General features: G+C 40.1%; 1 protein-coding gene across 7 annotated transcripts in view; it reads left to right on the top strand.

The window, feature by feature from the left end:
• WDPCP (WD repeat containing planar cell polarity effector) overlaps positions 1–20,649 on the top strand; it is a 421,800-nt gene that overhangs the window by 187,114 nt on the left and 214,037 nt on the right. For all 7 annotated transcript variants that reach the window (XR_012222050.1, XM_073554051.1, XM_073554052.1 and 4 more), the window contains exon 9: positions 17,140–17,331. Coding sequence is in view for 6 of the 7 variants with exons in the window: in XM_073554051.1 (XP_073410152.1) it covers positions 17,140–17,331 (192 nt within the window). In the remaining variant the exon portion in view is untranslated. The remainder of the gene's footprint in view (positions 1–17,139; positions 17,332–20,649) is intronic.

The raw sequence follows: 20,649 nt of genomic DNA, 5'->3' as shown, positions 1-20,649 counted from the left end.
ACATCACCTAAGGGATAATATGTGTTACTGAAAAAAGACAGATGTCCGTCTATGGGTGTGTCCTGGTCAGATCTGAAGTAAAGCAGCTTTGTATTTAAAACAAGTATGTGACAATACAAACCCTAGGAGTTCAGAGCAGGGAACATACTGAGGCGGTGACATAATGATCTCTACAGATGGTGCTCCATAGGCTTCTCCGCAGGACACACTGTTTGGAAATAAACATCTAAATTAAATCACAAGACCCGTGACAATGATAAGCCTAGCCACAGTCATTTATAATTTATTATTATGTAAATCTGGATGAAATTGGGTTAATGAGAAAGTCAAGATTGCTGGACAGTATATAATACAGACATGTGTAAGCTGCCAAATGAATCCAGAAAATAGCCGTTAAATTGCTGCTGCCCCAATGAGAAGAAAAAAAAGTATTAATGCAAAAATCACGAGATCCCTCTGATTTAGAGTGTGTGTATGTAACAGTGTATGTATGTACAGTATATGTGGCTGCCTGACCTGTTGGAGGAGCAAAAGTTTCACCATTTAGTCTTCCTATACATATTTGTTAAAAGCAGATGGATTTTAATATTTTAGTCTTTTACTACATTGATTACTGAATTTGGTCTGAATCCTGGTTTCTGTCCTGATGGAATAGGTCCTGGGCGGCCTCAAAACGTGTTGACCCTGTAAACCTGTTTTATGAATAATTTCTTTTCCGTTGGAAACCATTGTGGATTCGTCAACAGCAGCGCAAGAGTGACATCTCCCTCTCGATCGTTTCGCAACCAATGTCCTTGCAGCAGCTGATATATTTTTCATGCCAGTTACATGTTGCTTTGTAGCAACTATATAAGGTGAGTGGATCCCTTTCCTTGCCACCTTTTTGTTACCAGTTAAGACCCTATTGCGCTTTCTTTCTTTTCCAGTTTTGTTGTTTGCTGTCAACAAGTTGGCATACCTCCTACAGGCTGTAATAGTGGGAGCAGCGTGGCATGGACATGTCTTTTTTTATGGATGTTGTCTTGACTTACTGAGGGTATGCCACTCATATCATGTGATGGAAGGAAACCTATCAGAAATGTTTGGCTTATATTTTAGTAGGAAAACCCCTTGACTGGAATTTTTATCAAATTACAACTCATGATATTTTCACACTTGACATATGAAGCGCAAAATAAAGAAAAAAATATACCACATGGTGCAATAAATAGTGTCTTTTTCTAAGAGCATTGCTCAAATAACACATTTTGAAGATGTTTTTACATACAGTACTTTTTTTTTCCCGAAACATCATATAATGAATGAAAGAAACAAGGAGTCTTGTGAAACTTTCAATTCTATTTCTCCATCCTGTTGGCTTAATTCCTGTTTTGGATTAAAAAAAATGCAAAGTGTGAATTAGATCAAAGTCTTTTATGCTTTCGATAGCTTCCACTGTGATCAGTATTGTTCTATAAGGCCGGGGTCACACTGGCGATTAAATCGGACTAATACAATGCGATAAAAAATCGCATTGCATTCGTCCCAATGTTATTCTATGGTGCTGCTCCCATCATGCGATTTTTGATCGGATCCGATCCTCGGACCGAGACAATCGCAGCATGCTGCGACTGTCACCGATTTTCGGATCGGATTCGACAATACAAGTCTATGGGGGCGAGAAAAAAATGGGACTAAAAACGGACTAGATGTGTGACTTGCGATAAAATCGCACCCGGTGTCCTTTAGCAAAAGCCGGCAATTCTTCCAATACAGTAAAATCACAGAGACCGGTTAAATAAAGAATGAATGATTAGATCTAGACATATATATATATATATATTTTATTCATGTCATAGAGACACATTTATACATATATTACAAATTCATACAGTTCATCATAGCAGAATAGCCGCAGAAACATTTGCCGGCTTTTGTATAATTATTCTCCTGCCCGACATGAAATGACACATGGTTTACATATAGTTAACCATTTAATTTCATGTTTTTTTTGTTATGTCTATCACAATTAATTAGATGAGGGTTTGTGGGTAAAATTTTGGACTTGTAGGGGTTAATTTAAGGGGTTAATTCGTTGTATGAAATTATGCGGACTCCCTGCAGCCTCAGTGACGTCAGCAGGAGTCCCTGCAATTTAATACAACGAATATATATGTGTGTCTAGATCTATTCGTTCTTTGTGTGGGGAAACCTGTCATTGGGCTCCATTTATATGTCCATTTAGCTACCCTGCGAGAAAATCTCGCCAGACAGATGTCAAACGGATCCTTACATGCGATTAAAATCGCATCAATTAAGAAAAATCGCATCAAAAACGGATCAATGGTTAAGATACTTTTGTGCGATTTCGGACCGTTAAAATGGGACCGTTTTTTTAATGGTTGTGTGTGACTCCAGCCTAATTGTTTATTTCTGTACGTCCAGTTGAAGTGTGCTTGGCTGAACTATCTAGGAATATGTACTGATGCTACATGCAGCCAGGTTCTCATGAGCACAGGTGTAAAAATGAGTCATAAGGACACGTTCCCTTTATAATCATGGAGACACCTGTGCACAGATGAGGGGCTAGTTTGGGAAATGAGTTGAGAGTCTCTATATTAACCTTTCCATGGGTCTCTGGTGGCTTCCTTCAAGCTATTATTGATTTTCAAGCTGTGCACCATGAGAGAAGCACATGCTGTTTGCCTTGCAGGAACAAAGGTCCTTCGGTATAAACTTCTAGGGGGTGTTGCAGCTGATGCTGGTTGGTCTATGGTGCTGATACATCACACTATTACCGTAGTTTTATTTTCGTAGCAAAAGCATAAAAAAATCTCTACAATAATAATTGAAATTAAAAAAACTAACAATCAAGAATCCCTCGGCATCATTTGCTTTCTTTGGTGATATTAGTGATATCGCTTGATGCGCTCCACAAATGATAGTGTCCATTATGGCACCATAATTGAGACCTAAAAACACCAGTATAAAATGAGCACAGGACTAAAAATATATTAAAAAATTCTTTATTAGAACATTAACATTTAATATTCGAATAAAGATTATTTTGATACATTATTTAATACATTTTTGTCAATTTTATAAGGATTATTTACGGTACATACCTTACTTGATATATATATTTTTTTGTCCTGCACTCATTTAGTTAGTTTTGTAAAACATCAAACAGAAGCTGTAGCCACTGACATATCTGCGTGGCGTCGGGACTTGTCTAATCTCTAGGCTCCACCTTTCCTGATTTTCACACACAGTCTAAAAAAATCCAACAGTCTTCACCTGTTTGCAATCCCCGTACAAGCAGGCTGCTCTGCCGGAAGAGTCTCGCCAACACATTTTCCCCCCTCCAACAGGATTACATGAAGATTAGAGCAAAGAACAATATTGGTAGTCAGCTTGTGAAATGGATTTTGGTTTTGTAGGAAAGCAAGTTTTATTTATGTAAAAGAATCATAATATATTCAGGAATACTTGAATAAAATTAGTTTTTTTTATATACGGTGGGTTAAATTGGACTTCATTTAATAAAGGAGTTTCTAATGCCACGTCCCTGGTCTACTATCTCTCTTCCCTCTTTAAGGGCTTACTGTTTATATGGGCTGGGTACCCAATCATGGCGTGCTACATTGGCAAATACACATCAAGCGATAAATGTCTAACTCATTAACGTGATATTACACAGGACATTAGCATCAAGGAACCTAAGGAACAATGAAAGCAGTGACGGACTTATTCAGAAGAGGGTTCCCCCTTACAAGAACATTATAAGGGCCCTTTTCTGTCTTTGACAAAATCAGCTTGGTGCTTTGGAGGCAGAAGTGGGGCCGCCATACCTCTTGGACCCCAGTGCGGCTGCACAGGTTGTACCAGTGGTTTGTCTGCCCCTAAAAATCTAAATGTAATTTATTTTCTGGATAATTGGCAAATTTATAGTGTATGCAATACGATAAATACCCAGTGCTTGTAAATGCCCAATAGAATCACTGCACCAAAACCTGCGTCTATCTTGAGAACGGTTCCCCATTGAGCACCTCCAGGTGCGTAAAGATGGCAGTACATGAACCGTTTATCTCCTTTCGATTAATCTCCTTTAAAGTCATGGCCGAAAGTATTGGCACCTTTGAAATTATCCCAGACAATGAAGTATTTCTCCCAGAAAATTAGTCCAATTACACGTTTTGTTATATACATGTTTATTTCCTCTGTGTGTATTGGAACAACACAAAAAAACAAAGATAAATTGGACTTCATTTTACAAAGAAAAAGAAAAAAAATGGATCTGACAAAATTGTCACCCTTCCAAAATTGTGGGTAAACAACTTTGTTTCAAGCATGCGATGCACGTTCAAATTCACCTGTGGCAAATAACAGGTTTGGTCAATATGAAAATAAATCACACCTGAAACCACTTTTGTTTGGCAAACTGCTCCAGGTCTCTCATATTTGAAGGGTGCCTACTCCCAGCAGCAATTTTAACAACTCTTTGCATGTTCTAAAAGGGATTTAGATCCGGACTCATTGCTGGGCATTTCAGTACACATCAGCGCTTTGTTTCCATCCATTGCTGAGTGCTTCTTGAAGTATGTTTGGAGTCATTTTCCTTCAGGAAGACCCGTGACCTAGGACACAAGCCTAGCTTTCTGACACTGTGCACTACATTGCGACCAAAAATCCATTGATAATCGTCAGATTTCATGATGCCTTGCACATAGTCAAGGCACCCAGTGTCAGAGGCAGCAAAACAACTCCACCATATTTGACTGTATGTACTGTGTTTGGTTCTTTTATAGGAATCATTCTATTTTTGGAAAACAGTAGAATGATGTGCTTCACCAAAATTCTCTATTTTGGTGTCATCTGTCCACAAGACACTTTAGCAGAAGGATTTTAGCTTACTCACCTACATTTTGGAAAACAGCACTCTAGCTTTTTTATGTCCCAGTGTCAGCAGTGGGGTCCTTCTGGGTCTCCTGTCATAGCATTCCTTTTCATTGAAATGTCGACGGATAGTTTGCGCTGACCCTGATGGTGCTAGAATTCAAGTTCTCTTCCTCTCTAAAGAGGCAAATTATATATAAAATGGATTGATAAACTTTGCTGCCAAAACTTAATCAGCAGTATACATTTACATCTGTTCACCTTGACAGTATGTGTAATTTTACGTTGATAAGTCATAAGTATTTAATGGCTTGGATTTCCAAGTTTATGGAAGGAGAGTGTAGAATTTTGAGCATCCATGTGCAGAAATCCAAGCACCTGATGATTGTCTTTTGAAGGTCACAAATGAAAGGGAAAAGTCTTTTGATTCTGAAATGAAATGGGTTTTTTTCTTTCTCCTTTTCAGACTAATTTGTACCAGCCCTATAGTCATGAAAACCTGATTACCTGGAACCGGTCCAGGCCAGCAGTACTTGATTCAGTACTGTATGTGCTCTTCAGGGTGTAGCCTCCCTTGCCCGGTAGGGTGATTGTCTTCTACCATTGATTGGTTTGGTGTTTGAGCCTGTGAAGTGTGTCCAGCTGCACAGACGCCCATCCTACATGTAAAGCACAGTAGTTAAGTTTCATGCTGACTGTCTCATCCTTTGTATTCCGCAAATAAGGTCAGCAACAGCGTGGCCATGCAAATGAGAATTCTTATCATTCGTATCAAGACGTCAGGAGGATTATCTAAGCATTAACCTTGATTTTAATGGCATTGGTTGAGTGGCAAAAATCACAATTTGGATGAGTCTGATTATTTACTAAATACAATACATAAATGCAACGGGTTTTTAACACCCATTGCACTCTGGTATTATCGCATTACTTCCATCCTTTGTTGCCTTGCAGACAGGAATATGAAAGCAATCTGTCCTGTAGTGAGACTGGCTCCAGAAGCATTTCTCTGATAAGGAGACCCCCTGCCCTTTGCTAGTGTCTGGTCCAGTAGGCTTAGCCATGCGCTTAATCCCCAGAAAGTGGTTCGATTATTGCTGACCAGCAATGGCAAAATATGTGTGTATTTTATTTTATTTATTTTTTTCAAGCTATCAACCTTCCTTTAATTCCTTAAGCAGAAATGCAGTGCAATCTATATTTCCTTGGCATGTGTCACGCAGATGGTGCAGAGCTCATGTTTTCAAATAACCATGCTCAAAAATAACATAGTTTGAATAATAAATCCAGCAAATCCGTTCCTGAGAAATAGAAGCACAATTCTCCAGAGCTGCATAAACTTTTACGCATGAAGCTGTATCTCATCCACATTATGCAGAAAGAATAGATTTTGCTACAAAGTGGATATTTGTGCCTTGTAGTCTTTAATTTTTGGAGAAACGAGAAAGAAGGTGATGCGCCGTTTTACATATTGGAACTTTTTTTTTCAACATTTGGCGATCTATATGAAACTATTTTTTTTTTTCTTTCTCCGGGTCTCCTCTTTATTGCTTGACATTTAAAACAAGTAGATACAAATCCTTCATGTAGGCCGCCGCCGTCAGGCAACCATGACTCTACATTTTAGTATTGATTGGAGTCGTTGAAGTAAATTCCTTTTTAAGTTAATCCTCATCCCTTCCCACGACAGGAGAATACGTATGTCTGTACATCTATGCAGATGTTCTACACGGCCACCGTGAACGCAACAGGAAGAAAATAAAAATTAAAAAAAACACTATTTTGCAGAGGATTTCATATGCAAAGTCATTTTTTTTCTGTAATGGGTTCTGGTTCGGATCCTCGCCATGTTATACCTTTTGATACAATATGTATATCTATTGTGTAGCTGGTGAAAATGAATTATGTTTTCAGTGTGTGCAGCTTTCTGGTCATCTTATCTGCTAGTTCATCTTTTAGCTCAAGGGGATCACAATGTAGAAATGTTAGTCACCAGTTGAAGGGGTTGGAAGGATGGAAATCGATATTTAGGTTATCACAGAATGGTATCTTTTAAAGGATATGGACACCTTCGGGGGCAATTTGTTTTTGTTTGGTTTTTTTTACTAAATTGTCAGCTAAAAATAATTTCTGCAACAAAGTTACATTCAAAATTGGAATTGAACAGTTGAAAGTAATTGTTTAGCTTGTACACCTTCTTTGAACTTAGCTGTGCGTAAGTTGGATGAAAAATTAGCTAACAGTACCTCCATCAGTGAGCTTGTTTTGATGAGTTTATTACCCGCATCTGTCTTTATTTTTTAATTTAACTTTTGACCACATCAAAATTGAGCATTGACCCAGTGATCATCACAGATGATGACAGTGAGGTGTGTTATAAGACTACTGTGTGGTCAGTGAGGAACCACGTGATTTGACTGACAACTATAGACGGGGTCATAATGGTGTAGAAGGGGGCACCACACATGAAATAACTGCAGTTATATTACATAGCATGTTCTGTTACACAGCTTACCTTCCAGAGCTCTCCCTGCAGACACCGCTCTCTTCAAACACAACATTCTCTCCAGAGTTCTCCCTCCTGACACCGTTCTCCCTGCAGACACAGCACTTGACCCTTGTATCTTTATGTATACAGCCAGGTGTATATATATATATGTGCACATTCTGCTCTATACCCTCTTTTACGTATATACATCCAGCTGTTTTCCTTCTATTATATAAGCACATTCATATCTCTCTCCCCATTTGTCCATCCATCAGTCAGTGAGGGGGTAGAGGATAATCCTTATTATCAAGACTGCTGTTCTGGTGCTTTGTGCATGCTTCTATTTTCTATAACTGTAGAGGAGATTGTGCTGGGGCTGTGTGTGACACTGGAAGAGGAGTTGGAGGGGTTTAGGGTCAGATCATTATGACCAACGAGTTCTATTTTAGCCTCATCGGTCCACAGGACTTGTTTCCAAAATGCGTCATGGTTTTTTAGATGTTCTTTTCAATACTTATGATGCTGAATTTTATAGTGAGGATGCAGGAGAGGATTTCTTCTGATGACTCTTCCATGAAGGCCATATTTGTGCAGGTGTTTCTTAATAGTAGAAAAATGTACCACAACTCCAGAGTCTGCTAAATCTTTCAGAAGGTCTTTTGCAGTAATGTGGGGGTTTTGATTTGCCTCTCCAGCAATCCTGCAAGCAGCTCTCAAGGCCCCGTCACACACAGCAATCTCGCTAGCGAGATCGCTGATTTTGTGATGCCACAGCGATCTCACCAGCAAGGTCGCTGTGTGTGACGGGGATCAGCGACAGCCCCCCCACCGGATATCACTGATCGTGCGCTATCGTCCTGGGCCATTTTTTGATCGTTGCTTTCCCGCTGGCCAGCATGCATCGCTGCGTGTGGCAGCGGGAGCCAACGATCAGAGAAGCTCCCAGCGCTCTAAGGAGCTGGGAGCTGGTATCTAAGGTAAATATCGGGTTACTAAGCGGCGCGCGTCACTTAGTTACCCGATGTGTACCTTAGAAACCAAGTGACGTGACGCTTATTAACCCGATATTTACCTTAGATACCAGTGTCCTCGCTGGTGCTGATCGCTGGTGAAGCTGCCTGTTTGGCAGCTCACCAGCGATCATGTAGCGATGCACCAGCGATCCTGACAAGGTCGTATCGTTTTCGGGATCGCTGGTGCATCTTTAAGTGTAACGGTACCCTCACTGAAATTTTCCTTGGTCTTCCAGCTCTTATCTTGACCTCTTTCTGTTAACTGCTATTTCTTAATTACATTTCGATCTGAGGAAAGAGCAACTTGAAAATGCTTTGCTGTCTTCCTGTAGCCTTCTCCTGTTTTGTGGGCCTCCACCATTTTAATTTTCAAAGTGCTAGGCAGCTGCTTAGAAGAACTCATGGCCGCTGTTTTTGGCACAAGGTTAGAGGAGACTGGGTTTTTATAAAGCTGGGAAATTTGCATCACCTGGCCTTTCCTACAATGATAGTGAACAAGCCATAATACTAACAGTCTAATTAAGATCTGAAACCTAGGTCTATAAAACAGAACTCCTTTAACACCCCCATTGGTTTCAATGTTAGCTGCCATTTGAAATCAGAAATCATCAGTTAGCCTCAATTTTATCAGGCTTTTATTGTCTTAGGCAGACAGAATAGTGCAGCTTCTTATGGTCTATCAAGTAAAAAGAATTAAAAAAAAGTTTTCTGCAGGTGAGTGTTGTGGCTGATATTTCACCAGCTATGGCAGTAGGGTTTGGGGTACTTCACACTAAGTGAGATCGTTAGTGAGATCGCTGGAAAGTCACTGATTTTGTGACACAACAGCGATCTCGCTACGTGTGACACATAGCGGCGACCTCCCCCCCCAGCTGGATATTGCTGATTGTGCTCTAATGTCCCATGCCATTTTTTGATTGTTGGCATCCCGCTGGCCAGCATGCATCACTGTGTTTGACGCCGACGAGCGACCTCGTTGGCGACACAGAACACATGGATGCAGGCGTGAGTCGTCAGAAGAGCTGCTGTGTGACAAGGTCCCATCGACTGCTGAGGTCGTTATACGGATCGCCGTATCGTTGCATAGATTTGCCTGTTTGACAGCTTACTAGCGATCATGTAGCGACACACCAGCGATCCTTTCCAGGTCGTTCACTTAGTGTAACGGTACCCTTTACATGGTGCAGAGCTATCTGATATAATTAATTTCATGATTACAGTAGGGAAAATAAGAATTTTGTACACTGCCGATTTTGCAAGTTTTCCCACCTACGAAGAATGAAGAGGTCTGTAATTTCTATTGTAGGTACAGTACACTTGATCTGTGAGAGACAGAATCTTAAACAAAAAACAGAAAATCATATTGTATGATTTTTACATAATTAGCATTTTGTTGCATGAAATTAGAATTTGATACCAATACAAAACAGAAGTTAATATTTGGTGCAGAAATGGTTTTTTTTTGCAATTCCTAGGTCATTTGTTTCCTGTAGTTCCACACTACAGCTGGGATTTTGGCACACTTCACCATCCACATCCTTCAGGTTTTGGGGCTGTCTCTTTGCAACATTGAGTTTCTGCAACATTGAGTTTGCACCTTGAAATGCTTACGGAGCCACTCCTTATTTGCCTTGGCTGTGTGTTTCGGATAATTGTCATACTGGGAGACCCAGCCATGACCCCTGTTTAATGCTCTTATTGAGGGAAGGAAGTTGTCAGCCAAAATCTTGTAATACATGACCCCATCCATCCTCCCTTCAATATGGTGCAGTCGTCCTGTCCCCTTTAAAGAAAAGCACCCCTAAAGTATTATGTTTCCCCCAAGATGCTTTACGGTTGGGACGTTGTTCTTGATATTGTACTCGTCCTTATTTTTCCTCCAAACATGACGAGTGGATTTGATACTAAAAAGGTCTGTTTTGTTCTCATTTGACCACATAACCTTCTCCCATGCCTCTTCAGGATAATCCAGGTGGTCAGTGGCGAACTTGAAATGGGTCTGGACATATTCTGGCGTCGGCAGGGGGACCTTGTTGCCCTACAGGATTTTAATCCATGACAGCGTAGTGCGTTACTAACTGCAATGTTTGAGATTGTGGTCCCAGCTCTTTTCAGGTCATTGACCAGGTCTTCTTGTATCGTCCTAGGCTGATTCCTGACTTTTCTCAGAATCATCCTTACCCAATGAGGCAAGATCTTACATGGTGCCCCAGACCGAGGAAGATTGACAGTCATCTTGTGTTTTTTTTTTTCATTTTCTTATAATTGTGCCAACAGTTATTGCGTTCTCAGCAATCTGTTTGCTTATTGTTCTGTAGCCCATCCCAGTATTGTGCAGGTCTACAATTTTGTCCTTGCTGTCCTGAGACAGCTCTTTGATATTGGTCATGATGGAGAGGTTGGAGTGTGGTTGAATGTGTGGATAGTTGTCTTTTTTCAGGTAATGAATTCAAACAGGTGCAATTAATACAGGTAATGAGTGCAGAGTACGAGGCCTTATTAAAGAAAAACTAACAGGTCAGTGAGCCAGAATTTTTGCTGGTTGGTAGGTGATCACATACTTCTTCCATGCAATAAAATGCAAATTAATTATGTAAAAATCAGAAAATGGGATTTTCTATTTTTTTTTTTTTTTTTGGATTCTGTCTCTCTTGAAGTGCACCTAAGATAAAAATTACAGACCTCTCCATTTTTTATAGCTTGGAAAACTTGTAAAATCGGCAGTGTTTCAAATACTTATTTTCCCCACTGTAGGTATCGATTTTCCTTGCAAAGTTCCAGCTGGTATAGGGATTCTTGCAAGCAGAGGTGTACCTATAATAGGAGCAGTGGTTGCAATCGCACCTGAGTTCTGGAGCCTAGGGCTCCCAAAAGGTCCCTTTTAGACCTATGAAAAGGCCATTACATTGCATGTTACACCACTGCTTACAAGTAGATCTCTCTGGGGAAACAGTGTCTAAAATAGAAGAAAGGAAGCTATCTCTCTAGTGCCAATGAGAGGTAGCTACTGTTCGGCATGATTAGAGCATGTGCACACGTTGAGAAATTGCAGCAGATTTTTCTGCACCAAAAAACAAGAATATTGACATGGCGTAAAATGTGCATGTTTTTGACGTGTTTTTACATGAGCTTTTGATCCTTCTTTTTCTTACGTGTGTTTCCATAATTTTTATGGGTGAAAAATGCAGTAAAAACGCAGAAAACATTCCCATGCTGCAGATTAAAGAAAACACACTTTGGTGGTTCAAATCCGCAAAGAAAAAATATGCAACATGTGCATGAGATTTTAGAAATCTCATTCACTTTTCTGCTACTGTAAAATGCATTGTTTGTACACATGACAAATGCGGGGAAACATTAGTCAAATATCCTAGTCATCCTATATCAATAGTCATGTCGCAAAGCTTTATAATAGACCTGAGATTAGCCTATAGGTGCCGCTAAGGTGTACATTTTTCTTCCTTCTGGATGAGAATGGTTTTTCATGGTGCTGAATATGTCCATTTCACAGTGTCCATGAAAATGTAGCAAAGCTTAGAGCCTTCACCCCCAAATTTTGCTATTCTGACCAGTGTCACTTTATGTGGTAATAACTCTGGAACGCTTCAACGGATCCCACTGATTCTGAGATTTTATCGTGACATATTGTACTTCATGATAGTGGTAAAATTTCATTGATGTAACTTACATTTTTTTGTGAAAAACTTGGAAATTTGGCAAAAATTTGATCATCCAAAATACTTAACATTTTCACATGTCAACTTTATAACACAATTTTTGAAACCAATATTTTTTTGTTTTGTTAAAAAGTTAGGAGTAAAAGTTGACAAGCAATTTCTAATTTTTCCAACAAAATTTACAAAGCTACACATCACATTTGAAGTGACTTTGAGGGGCCTCTATGACAGTAAATACTCAAAAGTGTCACCATTCTAAAAACGGCACCCCTCAAGGTGTTTAAAACCACATTCACGAAGTTTATTAACATCTCAGGTGCTTCACAGGAATTTATGGAATGTGAAAGGAAAAAATGAACATCTTATTTTGTCACAAAAATTTTACTTTAGACCTATTTTTTTTTCTTTTTTCGCAAGGGTAACACGAAAAAATGGACTGTAAAATTTGTTGTGCAATTTCTCCTGAGCATGCCACTGTCCCATATGTGGGGGAAAACCACTGTTTGGGCATGCTTCAGGGCTTGGAAGGGAAGGAGTGCCATTTGACTTTTTGAATGTAAAATTTGCTGGATTAATTAGCGGAGGCCATGCTGTGTTTGGAGAGCCCCTGATGTGTATAAACAATGGAAACTGCCAAAAAGTGACACCATTTTAGAAACTAGACCCTATAGGAGCTTATCTAGGTGTGTGATGAGCACCTTGAACCGTTGAGCTATGAAATAAAAAAAAAATCACATTTTCCACATAAAAAATTCACCCCCAAATTTTGCATTTTCACAAGGGTAACAGGAGAAATTGCACCATACAATTTGTTGTGCAATTTCTCCTGAGTACACCAGTACCCATATATGAGGGAAAACTACTGTTTGGGTGCACAGCAGGGCTTGGAAGGGAAGGGGTGCCATTTGATTTTTTGAATGTAATTGTGCACCACACAATTTGTGGTGCAATTTTTCCTGAGTACGCAAATACCCCATATGCTGGGGTAAAATACTGTTTAGGCTCATGTCAGGGCTTAAAAAAGGAGTGACGTTTTGGAACGCAGACTTTGATGAAATGGTCTGCCAGTGTCATGTCTCCTTTCAAGAGCCCCTTATGTGCCTAAATGGTAGAAACCCCCCACAAGTTACACTATTTTGGAAGCTAGAATGCTCAAGGAATGTATCTAGATGTGTGGTGAGCACCTTTAAACCCAGCTGCTTCACTGAATTTTATAACGTAGTAAATGAAAATTTTAAAAAATCACATTTTTCTTACAGAAATGTTATTTTAGCCCAAATTTTTTTTTTATTTTCCCAAGGATAGCAGTAGAAAATGGACCCCAAAATTTGTTGAGCAATTTGTCCTGAGTATGCCGATACCACATACGTGGTTGAAAACTACTTTAGAGGAACAGTGCAAGCATTAAAAGGGAAGAAGTGCCATATTGGAGTTCACATTTTGGTGGACTGGTTTGAAGGTGCAATGTCGCATTGGCAGAGCCCCTGAGGTGCCAGAACAGCAGAAACCCCCCCCTATAAGAGACTCCATTTTACAAACTACATCTCCCAATGAATTCATCTAGGGGTGCATTGAACATATTGATACCACAGGTGGGTCACAGAATTTTATACCAAAAGAATAATTATATTTTTTACCTCCAAAATTTTGATTTACCCCCAGATTTTACATTTCCACGAGTGGAAATGGGTAAAAATAGCACCAAAATTTGTCCCACAATTTCTGAGGAATGTAGAAATACCCCAGATGTGGCTGTACAATACTGCTTAGCCATACTGCCAGACTCAGGAGGCATCCTGGAGCACAGAATTTTCTGTAATAGTTTGCAAACTCCATGTACATAGCCCCTAAGTGCTAGAAGAGCAGAATCCCCCCTCAAGTTACCCTATTTTGGAAATTACACCCATATGGGAATTTATCTACAGGTATTGTGGCAATTTTGACTCCATGGGAGTTTTCCAGAAACAAGCAGCAGTGGTTGTTGCTGAGTGAAAATTGCAAATGGCCACTGTAACGACTAGTACGTCGTAGTGACCAGTATGATGTGTCCAGCTCATGCGCCTGTAAATTGGGCGGGCTGTCATCGCTACAGAAATGACAAATGTGGGTGCTCAGAATGGAGGGGGGCATTTGGCTTTGGGAGCAGAGAATTTGTTGAATTTCTTTTGGGGAAAGAGGAGCCATTTCATTTTTCTAGAGCCTTCATGCTACCAGTAACGTGGAAGCTGCTATATTTCCATTAACAGATGACAGATCTGAGTGGGGGCTTGCTTTTTTTATTGAATTCAAGCTTTTATTGGGAAGACTTTACATAAAAATTTGGATTACATTTATCAGAAAGAAAGTAATCAGCAGCATATGTAGAATTGGTTTTATTTTATTTTAACTCCGTTCCTTGTGCGGTATAAGTGATTTGGCGACTTTATTCTTCTGGTCGATGCGATTGCAGCGATGCCAGATTCATGTCGGGTTTTTATGTTTGGCTGCTGTCACACACTTACACTTTTTTGCTTTCAAAAACTAGTTTTTTGCACCTGCATGTTTTGAATGCTATAATTTTTCCATATTTCGGCCGACAGAGTCACGTGAGGGCTTGTTTTTTGCTGGACAAGTTGATGATTTTATTGGTAATATTTTCGGGCTCATGACATTTTTTGATCGCTTTCTATTCCGATTTTTAGGAGGCACAATAAACGAAAATCAACAATGCCGGAATTGTTTCTTTTTTTGTTTTCTTTTTTAAGGCCATTCCACCTGAGGTAAAATTGATAAAGCTGTTTTATTCTTCTGGTCAGTACGATTACAGCGATACCTCATTTATGTCTTTTTTATGTTTTGACACTTGTACCCAAAAACTATTTTATAGAAAGAGTAACGTTTGCATTGCTTTATTCTGAGAGCTATTACTTTTTTATTTTTCGGCTGAAGGAGCTCTATGGCGGCTTGTTTTTGGCGGTTTTAGCAATACCTTTGTTTTTTACATTTGTATTTTTGATTGTGTTTTCGTCCTCTCCCCTCTGTATCAGTCTGTTATTGTTAGTTTGTTTACTGTAAGGCTGTGTTCACACGTTCGGGTTTTTTCGCGTTTTCGCAGCGGTTTTTACCTCGCGATTTTGCCGCGAAAACACAAAAAAGCAGCATCCCATGCAATCCTATGGGATTCTGCAATGCTGTGCTAATGCTGCGGATTTTCCCGCGGCGGAATCGCATCGCAGAAAAATCCGCAGCATTCTCATTAATTTTGCGAAATCGCAGCGATTCCACCCACATAGGAATGCATTGTTCTGCTTACTTTCTGAATGTGGCTGTGCCCACCATGCGAAAAGTAAGCAGAACATTTGCGTATTGTACCCACGCTCCGGAGGAGAGGAGACTGTCCTCCGGGCTCTGGGTACCATATCCCTGTAAAAAATAGAATTAAAATAAAAAAATCGGGTTATATTCACCTTCCGACGTCCCGCGCATCGTCCCCAGGCTTCAGCGATACATGCGGCAGGTCCCGTTCCCAGTAATGCATTGCGATGACCCTTGCTGGCGTCGCGTCTCGCGATACTGTAGCGGTCTCGCGAGACCGCGACGTCATCAAAGGTCATTGCCGCAATGCATCACTGGGAACGGGACCTGCCGGAGCATCACAGAGGCCTGGGGACGCTGCGCGGGACGTCGGAAGGTGAATATAACACAATTTTTTTTATTTTTTTCTATTTTTAACATTAGATCTTTTTACTACTGATGCTGCATAGGCAGCCTCAATAGTAGAAAGTTGGTCACACTAGTCAAACACTATGTATGACGAGTGTGACCAACCTGTCAATCAGCTCTCCAAGCGATGCTACAGATCGCTTGGAAAACGCTAGTATTCTGCAAGCTAATTACGCTTGCAAAACACTAGTTTTTCCATGGGAAAATCGCGGGAATTTAAAATGCGATTTTCCCGCGGAATTGAATTCCAGAATTCTCGTGATAACTTCCGCGGGAATTCTGCTACGTGTGAACCCAGTCTCAGTGATTTGTATGTAACCACTTCTCATGTACAGCACCATGGAATCAATGGTGCTGTATAAATTAATAATAATTCCACTCTTGGTTCGGTAGTATGATGATAAATTGTTATTTGCCTCGTTTTATATTTCTTTACAGTGTTTGCTAAAGGAGTTAACTAATGGGACAGTGATATAGGTTGAGTCGTTCTGGACACAGCAATACCAAATATGTGTACTTTTTATTGTTTTTTTTCATAATATAAAATATCTATTTTTATAGCCTGTGAGCCCTGCAGACACAGGTTAGTTAGATCATGCACTGCGCATGATATACCGGTAAGTAACTTCCTAGTGCCTGGTGACCCGAATGTCGTCATGATTCAAAGGCAGAGGGGCTTTCTTCCCTCTGCCTGCTCTCTAAGGCTGTATACACACGCTGCAGAATCTGCTGCGGATCAATCCGTGCGGATTTTGCAAAATCCGCAGATAAATCTGCAGGTCAAAAGACCTGCGGATTAGCCAGAAGTTTTGCCCTGCGGTTTATCATCTTCACAATGGAGGAGATGGTAAACCGCTGTGGAATCCGCAGAAAGAATTGACATGCAATTCTTTCTGTGGATTTGAAACCGCAGCAAAATCCGCGCTGAAAATTCTGCAGCGTCTGCACAGCGGTTTTTAATTCCCATAGGGAATAATTGTACTGTACACCGCAGCAGAATCTGTTGCGGATCCGCAGGGCCAAATCCGCTGCGGATCCGCAGCGTGTGCACACAGCCTAAATGCTGTGGTCTCACTTATCGCAGCATTTAGGAGGTTAAAGTGTCGGGAACGGTGCCCTGGTCCTGGCACTGAGAGCCGAGTGTCCGTTGTCAGTTACAGCTGATACTCGGCGGCGATCACTGGCGCAGAGAGACCTGTGCGCAGGCGATTGCCATGATTTACATATAGTGCATCAGTCTGGAAGTCCGTCCTGATCATGGTGGGTGAAATAATTGCAAATTTGTATTGTAGTTCATGCAAAATTCAGTGTGATTACTGGAATTAAATAAATGTAATAGACATTACAAACGTTTAGACTTTTCATACTCTCTTCTCCCCTGTAGATCACTTATATTGATATTCCGGGACCAAAGGTTCGGCATCTCAATCGTCGTCTTGCAGTAAATTGTGTACAGGATCTTGCCATTTGTTGGTGGCAAGTTCCTGATGATGATGTCTGCCCTTGGACTCCAATGTCTAGTGACAAAGACTGGGCGAACATAGTGCTATTAGGCTGTTCTAGTAACAGACTGGAGGTAAGATAATCTTGCAAAAAAAAAATTACATCATGATTTTGTTGCATGTCTAAGACTTCTCTAGGTCTACATATTGATAACTGTCACACAACCAATTTTTTTCTTTTTCCAATTTTTCATCGCAAGTATTCTCTAAACTCAGAGTTCATTTCCATCTGGATAATGGGTATTGAGGTGTGCTTGAAATTTTAGGAAGGGAACCGATTTACCCTACATTTTAGGCAATAAAGAACCTATAAATACAATACACTATTTATTACAATTGAATACCAGCTCCCAAATCCACATTCAAATGTTGTAAAAAGATTGTCCAAAAGTTTTTAAAAAATAATAAAAAAACTGAAGTTTTTTTTGAAAACTACCGTCTTCCTTTACAGCTGAATACCAGATGAACATTTATTCTGCTCTTTGATTTATTAGGTTATTACTTTGACTTCCAGAATTAATAGACAGAAACGGTAGCTCATACCGAATTGTATTGTAGTACAATGAAAGGTGCAATTAAGTGTTAGAGACCCATGTGATTTAAGATGTGCCTCTCGTAAAAACCAAGAAAAAAAGAAAAAAAGAATAAATTGGCTTGTAGCCATCAAATTCATAAATCCTCAATCTTTCGAGCCCTATATGATTTATTTTCATTGCAACTTTCATTGGAACAACACTCCCTAATGTCTTAATACATCAAAAAAGGCTAATATGCGTGTTACCATTGTACTGTTGAAAAGCACAGTGTCGTTCTTTGCAACGTGAGCCTTATCCTGTGGCAGAATCCCAAGGAAGAGGTAATTAAAATAAAATGATTAAATCACTATTTCCCAAATTGAGTCCTTTGTGATTTCTAACATCTCAACCGGCCACTGCTGTAAATTTCTAATATAATTCCTTTCCTGTTGCTTAGGGATTTAGCGCATTTGTTTCCTAATAATTGCAATTAAAATAGCACTAACAATATTGTCTAACCCCCCCCTCAGAGCCTAAAGTAGTACATGTGTTTATCAAGTATACAGGCACGATTACCGATTTAAAAAAAAGATGAGAATTTAATGTGCTGGCTCAAATTTATCAGATTTATAGAAAAATCAATGCTCCGAGATGTTCTTTCAAGTAGTAGAGACGTTTACGGCAGGCCCACACACAGCGAGAAAATTTCTGCAAGAATTCACTGGGAATTCCACGACGATATATCTGCACCAATTTATGGATATTTGCTTGTAGATTTTACCTGCAGAATAGAGCCAAGGGCCGAAAGTAAAAAAAAAGCTCTACACCCAACTCATCTAGTTTTTCTATATGAACACATCTCTGGTGCCCTACTTCTTTGTCATAGGACAAGACATCCTTGTAGGAGGTTTTGCAGGGAAAACCAACTAAGGCTATGTTCTCATGTCCTGTAATCATCAGTTAGAACAGATCCGGCAGTAATCCATTAAAAAAAAAGTTGTGGAGATGCAATTTATTTTTGTTCAGCTAAGAAAAACTGATTTCAAGTGGATCCATTTTTTTGGATCTGTTTATTGCTTACTGGATCAGCTTCAAGTGAAAGAAGAACGGATGGCTATTTAATGGATCCGCTTTCCATAGATTTCAATGTTAAATATACGGATATAGTTGAAATCTCTGTTTTTTTTTAGTTGGTGAAAAAAGTTGTGTTCGCTCAACTCTTTTGTTAACCGATTGCTGCTGGATCCGTTGAAACTGATGATTGCTGGACATGTGAACGTAGCCTAAAGCCCCCGTTACACATGGCGAGATCGCTAGCGATATCGCTGAAGCGACAACGATTTTGTGACGCAACAGCGACATCGCTAGAGATCTCGCTAAGTGTGACACGCGGAAACGACCGGCTCCCTGCTGCGATGTCGCTGATCGTGTGCGAACGTTCAGGATCATTTTTTGATCGCTGGTGTCACGCTGACCAGCATGCATCGCTGTGTTTGACACCCCTTATCAACGACGAGCGACCTCGTTGGCGACTCCGAACTCATATAGATAGCGCTGAAGGACGCCTATTCAAAGTCTGAATCGCTATTATAGACAGTGTGTGACACGGTACCAACGATCGCCGTGATCGTTAGTGACATCGCTGATGCGTCGTTATGAAGATCGGCCTGTATGACTGCTTACTAGCGATGCACAAACGATCTTAGCCAGATCGTATCATTGTCGGAATCGTTGGTGCGTCGCTACGTGTAACGGTACCCTAAGAGAAATAGAAAGCAGCCGGGGACCGGGGAAAGGACCGTCAGTATTGGCAAGAGAAATTTATGTAGTGATTGTTTATTTTCAAACTCTGAGAAAAGTTAGGCTTTTATTTTTATTACAATTTCAAATTTCTAACAATAGGGAGGAAATTGAGTTCGGGTTAGGGAAACATTCTTGGACACGCAGGCTCGTTAAATATACAAAGGTGCAAGAAAGGAAGATCATCAATGGACCGTCATCTTGAAACCATAAACTTAATAATGAAAATATGCAAGAAGCTGTAAGAATGAGTAAAGTGAAGGAAGTGAAAAAGCAAAGGAGAGGTTTTATATTCAGAAGTGTGTTTTTAAAGGGAGAAGAGAAAAATGGGGTGCTCCAAATGGGGGCAACAGCCAACCTTAGCCACAGCAGCCTTACAGACCAGATAAACCTACGTATGCCTAGTGTGCCATGACTATCAGTATAGTCTTGAAATGTGAGCCAGTAGTGCCATGTTTCCAACAAGCACTTGAGAATTTTGTAATTTAGGTTACTCATAAATGGTGAGGTTTACTTTATTTTTAGGATTTATGAAATTTGCTGCAAGTCTGTAGTAATATACAGCAAAGTCCACTATAACTGGATTTTATTGCCGAATTTGACTTGCCCATTCAGTTCTGATTACAACAAACCTGCCACCATTCCACATAAATTGCACTGCAGGTTCCAGAAGTTAAAGTCTCATTCACTTTGCTGCTACTGGACACCACAGCAGGTTTTTCCGCACAGATTTGGATGGAATATTTGGCTCATTTTCAGTAACATCGTGACCTTCTAGAAAGTGCTGCCAAATATTGCTGCTAATGGTAATGCGTATTTTTATTTTTTTTTGTTGTAAAGTGCTGCGGAATATGTTGGTGCTATAGAAATATAAAATTACTAGCTGAAGAGCCCGGCGCTGCCCGGGCATAGTAACTAACTATGGTTAGTTATAACAAATTATAATTCTCCTCCATCTCATAGTCGAGTGCCCATATACCCATCATACATATCCACCATCCCATAGGCCCGTGCCCATATACCCATCATACATATCCTCCATCCCATAGTCCAGTGCCCATATACCCATCACACATC

This window comes from Dendrobates tinctorius, unplaced genomic scaffold (assembly GCF_039654945.1).
Source record: "Dendrobates tinctorius isolate UK_male_01 unplaced genomic scaffold, ASM3965494v1 ptg000205l, whole genome shotgun sequence".
NCBI lineage: Eukaryota > Metazoa > Chordata > Amphibia > Anura > Dendrobatidae > Dendrobates > Dendrobates tinctorius.
The sequence above is the reverse complement of the archived record's forward strand: the minus strand, read 5'-3'. Positions and strand labels throughout refer to the sequence as shown.